The following is an 11,608-nucleotide window of genomic DNA, read 5'->3' as shown; positions in this document are numbered from 1 at the left end:
TAATCTTTCTTTTTGAATATATTATTGAAAATATCGCATATCACGATGATTGAATTTATTCAATTTCGTAGCATTTATGTATGATACGTAAAATGTATTATATTATGCGAGAACAAAATTGTAGCTCCATAAATATTTTCCTTAGCATATCTTCCAGTGTCAATACAACTAATTTCTAAAGAAATAGAATTTGTTTAATCTTTTTTCTTTAAATATATTATTAGAATATTCTACATGTTATAGAACTGTCATATCAAACTTCTTCGTAAAACGTAGGTACAATTTAAATATCTGTCGAGACGAACGATTTTTAAGTCACTCAATTAAAGTACTGTCGAGCGAAATGCATCGAGAAACGTTTCAACCACTGATACATATTCACAGTCGAAATAAAATTACCGTCGCGTAAAAATAAAATATCGGTTATCAGAAAAACTTGGCAGCGATGTGACACATGGCAAAAAACCGCTGGTCGACCTATTTCCATAAAATCAAGTGGGAACGACAAAAATTTGGTCGATTAATGGATATCGCCTGTATTTATCGCCTGGCGATGTAACACGGCCAGCAATTAATACGCCGTTATATTCTCTCTGGTTCAGAAAGCTCGCGTTCTGGTTCGGAAAGCGTCCCGAACCGCTGAATGGATATTTGTTGGAGAACTATTACCGCTAGATCACCGAACATAGATCTGTAATTGCGCGTCAATGCTTCAGGGTGCGAATCGAACATGCCACGAGGAGAACGGTATTTCATGTGAATCGAAATTGGGTTGTAGAAAACCTCTAATCAATTACGGTATACCTAAACGATTTTGATAATAGCAAACTCGTGTAGCGTGAAAATGCTGATGAGGATCATTCAAGAAAGCTCCTTATATAATTTTTTTGACGAAACATGAAAATTCTCTGTTTTCTGACTCTATGGTTAAGTCTTACAAGCATAATAATTCCATGTGCAAAACAGATGAATAAGCAACGAACAATTCCGATAATAATTCTCCTAACTATTCCAAAAATGATTAATCGAATCTTCAAATTAAAAAAAATTAATTGTCAGAGGAAAGCACAGAGTGCTCGGACGATTAAAATCGCCTCGTCCTTAACGTACCTTGAATTCTTCGCGCAGGTACCTCCTGTGCTGCATACCAAGGAAGCTCCGTAGACGACAACGTCGATCGTCGGACCTCAGCTCGCGAGGACGAGGCCAAAGCTTCTCGATGATGAGCTCCAAGAGATACTTGGGCGATTCTCGTCGAGGACACCGTGGCACCATGCACATGTCCATACTAGGAAACGACAGCAGGACCAACATCCCGATGAAGGAGCAGGAGACCACCATAAGCTTGACCGCGTGTCCAAACGGCGTCGAGGACGGTCTGAAATGCGACTTAAATTCCACGACGGAGTGACGAGCAACCATCGAACGCGAGTGCTCGTCAAACTATAAAGACTGAACGATCCAACGATCGTCCGAACCGACAGTGATCGCGACATGTGTTTTACCTCTCCCGCGTAAAAAGATTCGTTCGACCACATCGAAGTTCAATGTGTTTGAATTAGAGAGCCGTTCTCGCTGGAAATCCCACTCGAGGGAACAAACATTCACACGGGAGTTCGATTTCAAGGTGCAATGTAATCCGGTCGCTTTGGATTTCATTCTGAAAATATTTTTGTGACGCCGATCTTTTTTATACGGGCTGCAATTTTTGTTGTCCATTTAAAGGACAAAGGTGTTGTGCATTTACCGTGACTTCTTTAATTCCACTAGCGTAATCTGTTCGCGAGTCATGCTTGATCGATATCTCTTTAAGTTTTCGAGACAGGACTTTCGGTAGACCAGCGAGAAGGGCTGTAAAACGAGAAGGGCTCTCAACGATCGTTCGCACGACGAGGTGGAGTTGAATTAACACGTTGGTTGCCTCGTCGCGACCGACTCGGTGGATATGTTAATAAGGAGATGATAGCCTCAATTTTCTTGGTACATAGGAGCACCGAGTTTGTCCAGAAAGAAGGAAATTAATTGTTGGAAAATCCCTCGTGTGGAAATGTGCTTTTATTCCGATGACAATAACTGACATGACACTACGAGCAAAGTATATATCGAGATTAATAAATATTAATTATCTTACGAGATTAATATGGATGTAAAATTGTAGAAGATCGTCTCAGATGAAGACAAAGTGCAACACGGCTTTCTATTAAAGATCTAAACAAAATTAATTACGAAGGCTGGGAAATAATGAAAATAAATCTGAATAATATTTGTCTATCAGTCTCGAGACAAAATTTTAGCCTTGTAAAAGTTCGTTTCAACCCGGTAGCCAACGTGTTAATACGTGTCTCGTTGCGAACAGCCATTGTTTCTCGTTGCGAACAGCCAGCGCGAGCTCGACCGTTGTCGAAACCGGCGCTAAAAACCGGAAGCAATCCGTCGATTGCGTCGGTACGGTTTGCGGGCACAGAGACTGCCACAGTGTTGTACATTCAACGCGCAGCGATTTTGTGAATAAAATTCAGACATCGAGTCCACGGCGCTTTTTATCTACCATCGTTCGTCCTTTCGTTCTAACTTCCCTCTTTCATTCGGTTACTACTTCCTTTCAGAACTCGACGAAAAATCGACGACGAAGTCTCCTCGAGATAATTCAATTTCTAACCACCGAGCGGATCTACGCGACGCCCCTTTCGACCTTTATTATCTCCACTCTGTTCCTCTCATTTTATCGAGAATTTAATAATTGAGCTCTTACTTCCACCGATCGAGGATCCTTGGGGCACTCGATAACGTTCGCTCGGGACGAAGAGTCTCTTCAGGGAGGAAGAGACGACGAGGAGAGGAGCATATTTACGAATTTTTGGGGGAGAAAGGGAAATTTTTCTGGTAATAAGTTTCAGGATATTCAAATGAACGTTTCTTAGTGGATTTGGCGCAGTTTTTGTATTTAAAAATGTCTTGAATTAACGAAGTTGCGACAGTCCTCTACCTTGGTGCTGGGTTGTCAGAAATGTTGGAATAATTTGTTTTTTACTGTGCAAGATTGCTATTCCTGATTTCCACTGTTACGCCACCTAGTTTAATCCAAATTAAATGTATTAGTTTGTCTGGAAAGTTCGTACCGATTTTCGGTAGGTGGTAAACGTCTGTTTCTATTGGAATGGTTGAAAACAATTAACATGGGTGCATCCCTTAAAAGGTGGAAAATTCAAATGTGCCTTTGAAGTTTTCTTAAAAATTGCCACGAACTTTCTGGACAACCCAATATATTCACTTGTTTCTCGTACATTCTTTGTGAAAGTAATTTGCGTACATCAAATCCCAAGAAATTTAAATAATTCTAATCTTTTTGTTTGAATGGCAACTTTACATTCTGGAAATCCCAGAAGTCGCATAAATATTCGTACCCTCGACTGAAGAAAGTACAAATTAAATAATAGGTTTCACGTTTCCAAATATTTTATTACATTATAAATATGTACATGAATAAACTTTACACGTGTATCTAAGGGAGGTTATTACTTCTACTAGTATCACTGTAAGGTTGTTACTTTTCTTCATATCGTGCGTTTATGCGTTTGTGAAGTTTATATGTTTGATATACTTGTTTAACTACACTAAATATTAAATATTAAGTACCCGTTATCATTTTATTTCATTCAGAGAGTACTACGTTATAATGAATAATTTATTTAGAAACGCGACATCTCTCATTTAATTTAGACGAAACTTCTTCACTGAATATAAAAGGCACGAATACTTACGAGACTGATTGTATACCTACAATCTGTGATTTTTATCCCTACTGAAATGTATAAAATACTCGAAGCCTAGCAAAATAGTCATCCTAACATTCTACAGAGACAGTTTATTGTTTTCATAAAATTTTATAACATTTTCCAACGATAATAGGGAAACGGATATCGAGTAAATTCTTGAATGGCCGATGAAGGGACATTTTCTTTATGCGTTGCGTAACAAAATTGAACGGCTTTAGAGACTCTAAACTTTTATGTCAGTGTTACGGATATAGATTCATAAACGCAATTGCAAAGTACGATTGCGCCATATATATCCGATGGAATCCCATTATTTTTAATATACTATTCAACGCAGTTTCTTATTGTCTATAAACCGCACATAGGTCATTTCTTCAGGAAATTCTTAGCTCGAGAGACACTTTATCTTCGAGTTAACGTACTGCACTTCCTATTTTTCATTCTTATCGCATTTAATTCGTCTTCTTATCGCTGCTCTCGAATTCCGACCAGCACTTTTTAGCATTTTCGAAAGTATTAAAAGGATGCACTTCTCGATTACTTTTGTTTTTCATCTGTGCCGTCATTATTTCATGAAGTTTAACTATCTCTCTTCCGCTGTGTTTTCAATTTTTCTCTGTCATTCGACTTATTCGAACGACGTCTTCGCCGAGCATTTATCACGTTTTCCTTTGCCACGGAACCGTTTAATCATACTTCGTGGCGCGAAGCGACTTTTATTAACCGTTTCGCCTGTAACCGAATCAGATTTCCCTTGTTGAAATAATTTTAATACAATTTTCCTTTCAGAGTATTATCAGAGTATACAGAGCATTCATATTCACAACGTTTGTTTCCTTCGATCTCCGTGGTTTCGTATTCGATATTAAGCTCGATTGCATAATTCATTTAAAGGGACGTGGCCACGTATCCTCTGTGATAGTCTACGGATCAGAACTCTCTCCTGTAAAACATCTCGCTCCCTAGGCTCCCGGCATGGAACAGTGAAAGCTTAAGTTTAGTAAGTCAGATTTGATATTTACTCTGTCAACGAGATGCAAGGAGAGAGAACTGATACGGAGCTTCACCTTAGCTTCACCACGAAATTAATTCTGTGCTCTTTTCAGATCAAATTATCATTTCTTTCTAAAAGAAACGTATACAGTCAATCCCATAAGTATTCGTACCCTCTATGTCTTTTAAAGAAATTCGTATAAATTAAATGATAGGTTTGACGTTTCCAAATAAATTTTTCATTATATTAGGTTGTCTCAAAAGTTTCTTTCCTTTTATTAATAATTAATGCATACACGATATTTTACGTTTTATGTTACATTACAAAATTGTGTACAATTCATTTCGCTCCATTACTGTTACAGCATCAATGTCTAAGAAATTAGATTGCCTATTTATATAAACACTGCCACAGAAAATAATTGAATGCAACTAACGAAAGAAACTTTTAGGACAACCTAATATAATGAAAAATCTATTGTATTTATGTATGTATTGTATGTATCTATTAAGATACATACGAGGACAAAATTTATTCATGTACATGTTTATAAGAAAAAAAAACATTAATTTAAAAACATCAAACCTATAATTTAATTTATACAAATGTCTTTAAAGTATGCTTTTCCTTTGTAAAGAAATGGTAATTTTAACTAAAAATAGCGCAGGATTAATTTCTACGCCTAATAGTATTTGAAAACTGTTTATAAAAAAAAAAACATTAATTTAAAAACATCAAACCTATAATTTAATTTATACAAATGTCTTTAAAGTATGCTTTTCCTTTGTAAAGAAATGGTAATTTTAACTAAAAATAGCGCAGAATTAATTTCTACGGTTAATAGTATTTGAAAACTGCGATATACTACGTCTAGAACTCGGCCACTTGAAGTCGACATAAATCCAGCATCACGGCATGTGACGCCAAGCGATCCCTGGACAGTCGAGAATCGTTCCATTAGGGATTCGTCGACGCTGTTCACTCGCGACGTGAATCGAGCTCATAAGTGTCTCCTTTGCGACTTTTGACCTTCTGCAACCTAACCGTTTCCCGTTTCTACGGCTGTCTTGAGACCGAGAGACGTGATGCCTGCCAAGCATGTATTCGAACGACTACGACGACGGCGCGCTTATGAATTCTTATATCGAATGGAGCAAAAGGTGGACGTCGTTTTTTATTTACTTCCTTTCGCGTTTCGTTTTTCGGTGGAACTTTACTTTGAGTCGCCCAAATTTATTGACTCCTTTATGGTTGAAAACCATTCTGGTTTCGTTTTTCACTTTTAAATGTAATCAACCGGAAGTGAGTAAATGATTGAAGACGACAGGCTTTGTGCTTGATTACACTACTCGCTGAGCTACGGGATTATGTTAGCGTTTGATTACATTGGTCGTTTAGCTATGAGATTAGTTTTGCGTTAATAATACATTAGTTTTGCCGTTTCTGTATTCTAGTAAGTCGGTTTTCAACCACTGTCGTTCAATCTATGATTGAGGACCTGTAAGTTTTTTTTACCGTTTTTTATACCTAGAATTCATAAATCTAAGTATTAGTGTTAAGAATCCAACGGTTTCAAAGTTATTCGTGTCTAAAGTTGAACACTTTTGGCGCAAATGGTATGGAACAAAAAGTCAATAATTTTCTATCGACCCAAAATAAAGTTGAACCCATTTCTCTCTCCCAAACCCATGAACACCTCCCATGAACTCCCCTCCTTTCCTTTTTTATCCTCGAGAGATGTTTGATTCTGTTTCAATTAAGTTCACAATTGTTATCCGGAATCAAATTTTTGCACCGCCATAAAATCGCAAGCTCCTCTTTTTATCCCGATCGAAATGAAAACAAAGGTCCAATCTCGAGAATTGTTTGCGCAGGTTGACTAGGCTCCACCAACGAACCCTGCGGATCTATCGAGAGAACGAATACATGCATCGCAACGTTGACGAAGGTCGGTGATCGAATTCGACTAATTTCACGGTAGTATCGTCGCGTAGTTAGGTTAAATTTCGTTCCGAGGGATCGGAGTTCGTTGGTATGAACGCGACACATCGGACGGTCGAGTGATCGCGCGGTTATTGGCGATAGCGAAAGATGAAACGGTACACCGTTCCCTAAATATTGTACCTACATCTCGGACTGACGTTTGAAGCGCAATTTACAACCCGCACGTGTCGTGTGGGACTGGCATTTTATCTAGATGGTTAATCACGATCGCGGTACACGTATTCCAATTATAATAAAACGGACGTAGTATTCGCTGTTCTTTAATTAGATCGAACAAGAAATTTGTTAATCAATTTTGTAATGAAATTAATAAGTCAATGAGGCTAATTCTTTGCTACGTGGTGTAATTAATAATATCGTTTGACAGTAAAGAAAATATAGATTAAAGAAAACCAAAAAGTAAGATTGAAATTCAAAATAGAGATACTAAACAAATAATTACAGAGTACAATTGCCTCGGGTGACTATTATTCTATCATCGGAAGAAGGACCTGCTCCAAGGAGTATTAAATTATTCCAAGTTTATTCTCGTCGAGGAAAAGATTAAATTATTCTGCAAATGACAAATGATAATTAACTGTCGCGATTGATCCTTTTTCCTCGTTCCATTCCATTATCCCGCTTGTCTTGGTTTCGACACTGTCTAACGAAATCAGTGCAAAGCGAAATCCTTTGGAGAGACATTCGCGGAATTCCAGCCGGCGCGGAGCCAGTTTATTTCTGTTAATAACAGACAATGTTGTAACTGTTTAATCTTCGAGCAGACAAACGATCTCGACAGAGAGCGAAGAGGTGAAGGCCGACGAGAAGTGCTGCGCGAAATGCAGCGGAGAGATTGCGGAAACGGACGACGACGGCACGTTTCCTCACATCCAGGACCTCTGTCCCGCCGACAGGAAAAGGATTGCCCAGCTGGTTAAGCAGCTGATTAAGTAAATACTCGCAACGCGAGCTTCCTAGTACTGTTACGTAGTATTTAATAATTTAGTCCTTTTTATGCCACGGCCTGTTTTCACCTTTATCATATTCCCCGTCATTGTTTAAATAACAAGCCTTGTTAATAATTAATTTAACTATTGTTAGAAATTAATATTTAGTTGGTCTAATCAATCGATGTTAAAATATTGACAAATCTCTCATTATTAATGACTCGAATGGATACTTATTCTGAACCGTAATTGTTATTAATGCTTAATCGAAAACTGAGTGATACCGTATGTATCACAAATGTTTTATTATATCGGAGATATTAAGTTTTAATTGTTTAAATATAGAAAAATACTTCACGATTACTTATGTAAATTTTATTCTCAACTTTTCATGTTCATTAAATATGTACATCTCCGAGTTAATTGAATATTTACAATGCATATAGTAACATTCAGTCTTCGATTAAATATTAATAAGAACCACAGTTGAAAATAAGTATTTATCGAACACAGTAATCGTGAGAAATTTTTCTATATCGTTATATCTATTAGCTGAAATAACTTAAAATTAATTTCTGGCCATAGTTACATCAATTATTAACAATGTTTGTTCAAGCAATGACTAAGAATATAACATCTAACAATAATCACAAATACTATTTAGCATTAAACATATATTTCAGAAGATTGTAGTGTCTTGTTAAATCTTGTTTATTCTTCTTTGGATATTTTTGTCCTAAATAAGATGAATTCTATTCCGTTATTCAGTTTAGTTCCACGTAACATATTTTTACATTTAATTGAATAAAGTGTCTTCAAAACTCGTCACAAATAGTTACAAATAAACTAGCTGCTAGGTTTACTGTTTTAATAGCGGATTTTAACAAAACTTGGGTTGAAATGCTTACAAAATGCTTGGCTTAGGGAGAGTCCTAATAAGAGAAGGTTCTCATTATAGAACTTAGGGTATCCGGATAATAGGAAATTCGAGTAACGGGGTTCGCATAATTAGGGTTCTACTCTGTGTCGAGTCTTCTCGCGAACAATAAACTTCGGACTCTTTGATTATCGTTTCAATCTCGATAGCCCAAGTTCCATAAACTCAAGGTTTCCAAAGGACAATTAACGACTCGAAAACAATGGGACAATCCTGGTCTCGCTAACCCTGGGAAACATTCCTGTTCTCCAGGTATCATCCCTCCCTTCCCTCAAATGCTTCGTCGAGGGTGTTAAGAAAGGGTGACTCGGAACATTCGGCATTCGATATTCGACGTTCAGTAAATCGTGCAGCACGACCGGTGCACAATCTTCCAATACTCCATCCATCGAAAGTAGAAGTTCGCGTAGATTCTAAATTTCACCAACAGCTAGAACTGACTCGAAATTATTGTTTCGTGGCTACACTAAGCAACCAATTCGATATTAATCCAACGCAACGTGTTAGTATTATTGAGTCGGTATTTGCGAAGAAGAATGCAAATCGAGAGATTCAGTCGCGAGTTGACAGTGATCACATTGAAGATCTTCCAATACTCTATCCGTCGATAGTAAAAGTTCGCGTAGATTCTAAATTTCACCAACAGCTAGGACTAACTCGAAATTATTGTTTCGTGGCTACACTAAGCAACCAATTCGAACCAATTCGATACTAATCCAACGCAACGTGTTAGTATTATTGACTCGGTATTTGCGAAGAAGAATGCAAATCGAGAGATTCAGTCGCGAGTTGACAGTGATCGCGTTGAAGATGACGTCTAATAAGACGACGGCTATATTGACGATGACTATAGTGACGACGACCACGATGACCATGATGGCCATCATGTCGATGACTGTGACGACGATGGCGATGATGGCGGCGATGGCGACGATGGCGGGAATGACGGTATCCATGGCGACTATGACGACAATGACGATTACTATGATGACCACCATGCTTGCGATAACTATGGTCGCCATGACGACTATAACGGCCACGACGTCTGTGAAGATTATCACTAGCAGAATTGTAAGTTCGACATTTTCGTTATGTCAGGGGGAGCGAAAAGTAATGTCATTCCTTTTAAATTAAATTCAAACAAATACTCGTAACAATTTTCTATTTTTAAGCAATTACAATGGGTGTAGAATGTATTCGTACACTGATCAATTTCCTAAAAAATGAAATTGCAATTTCTTAACTCCTTTTTTATAAACAATGACATTCTACATATTCTCGGAATTCTGTAGAATAGATAGATTAAAAAAAAAAAATAGCTATTTATGTAAGTTGCGAAATTAACAAGAAAAAAACAATTAATCGATAGAAATGTTGAAGCAATACACTGTCGCACAACTGTTTAAAAGTACTTTAACGTGTTTACGTTACAAACTTTACTGTAAATGGTTCGTCATAAGAATCGTATAAACACTTATTGTTTCTATACTTTTACCCACTTTTTGCATTTTTTTTTTTTTTTTTGTTAATTTCACAAATTATATCAACTAGTAAATGTTGTTCGGACTATATCTATCTTAGAGACTTTCGAGAATATGTAAAATGTCATTGATTATAAAAAAAGAAGTTAAGAAAGTACAATTTCACACAAAAGTTTTTTGGGAAATTGATCGGTGTACGAGTACATTCTACACTCGTTATCAATAGCCCATTGCTATCTAGTGTGCAAAATTTTCGATGCAAGATCGATAAGAATCAATGAGCTGATGAATGATAATTAAGTATTGAGATTCGCAGAAACGACATTACTTTCCAGTCTACCTAATAATTTCAATTCTTCGTTATTCCCATTACCACTGTTTCTGGTTTGCTCATATTGCTGATACCAGTCGACTGGCGCTAGTTATCATCGCCTAAAACCCAATTTAGGCCCCAATGGCTCGATTTCGATTAAGATAGGAGCAATCGCGCATACGGATTGGCCCACGTTTCGTCCTAATATCGCGTACGAAATTACCGGAATAAAAGTTGGTGCACCGGTCGAGAATCTTACGATTCACTCGAGGTATCAAATTAGACGTCATGCTCCCAGGCGTCGCGACGCGAATTGCGTATAATAAACCGTTTCCCGTGACTCGTAACTTTGTCTGGAACAGAAATTCCGTTCGGTAACTTTTCCTCGTGTCACGCGAGGAAAATGAATCCCAGCTGATCCACTATAGCAACGGAACATTATCTAGAGAAATTCTGCGGTGATTTATGTTGCGTTAGAATTACGAACAAAATATTTACGATTCGAAACGAACGAAAGTTATCGTGTCCAATAACTCTCTTCGTTTTTGTCTAGTTTAGTTTAATCTATCGAAACAAACGTGATTCGTTCGGTGGAAATCTGTATTTGTCTCGGTATTATTTCCAATAATAGACTGTGCTTCGAATTTGAAAGCATGCGCACGGTATCGATACAATTTTCTGGTTTTAACGCAGATGTACGAAGGAAATGAACGACGCAAAATCCGAACTAGCGGTCAGTGAGTCCGAGAAGGACGCCATGAAGAGCCAGTACCAAAAATCACTGGATCGTCGAGAAACGGAGAAGAAGCAGTTAGAGTTTCAAGTAACGCTGTAATTTAAAATAAAAATAACTGTAAGAATGATAATTCTATTTGTAGAACCATATTTTTGTAATAAGTGTAGCAAAGTATATTTTTTTTTTTAAATAGAAACGCATTTTTTCCATAGATTGAATCCTTCTCCCATCCATGACTTATGATGTTTCGAAATATTTTGCAATTTGCGTACCAAAAAATAGATTTCATCGTGTTCAACGATAAATGATTTATTATTCGACGGATTTTTGGATCAAGGAAAGCTGTAATTTAAAATAAATATAACTGTAAGAATGATAATTCTATCTGTAGGACCATATTTTTGTAATAAGTGTAACAAAGTATATTTTTTTTTTTAA

At 37.1% G+C, this 11,608-nt stretch overlaps 2 protein-coding genes across 2 annotated transcripts in view; both read left to right on the top strand.

Moving 5' to 3' along the window:
* The window catches only part of LOC128893136 (neuropeptide CCHamide-1 receptor-like), a 7,497-nt gene extending 4,366 nt beyond the window's left edge, over window positions 1-3,131 (top strand). Inside the window, 1 exon segment of the mRNA XM_054153951.1 lies at window positions 1,129-3,131. Within this exon segment, the coding sequence (XP_054009926.1) occupies window positions 1,129-1,456 (328 nt within the window). The 3' untranslated portion in view covers window positions 1,457-3,131.
* Window positions 3,132-9,336: 6,205 nt separating this feature from the next.
* On the top strand, window positions 9,337-11,263 carry LOC128892899 (uncharacterized). The gene is made up of 2 exons (XM_054153538.1): window positions 9,337-9,711; window positions 11,128-11,263. Exons 1-2 carry the CDS (start codon window positions 9,403-9,405, stop codon window positions 11,173-11,175), a joined length of 357 nt encoding a protein of 118 aa, XP_054009513.1. The 5' UTR covers window positions 9,337-9,402; the 3' UTR covers window positions 11,176-11,263.
* Window positions 11,264-11,608: the final 345 nt, after the last annotated feature.

This window comes from Hylaeus anthracinus, unplaced genomic scaffold (assembly GCF_026225885.1).
Source record: "Hylaeus anthracinus isolate JK02 unplaced genomic scaffold, UHH_iyHylAnth1.0_haploid 2, whole genome shotgun sequence".
Lineage (NCBI taxonomy): Eukaryota > Metazoa > Arthropoda > Insecta > Hymenoptera > Colletidae > Hylaeus > Hylaeus anthracinus.
The sequence above is the reverse complement of the archived record's forward strand: the minus strand, read 5'-3'. Positions and strand labels throughout refer to the sequence as shown.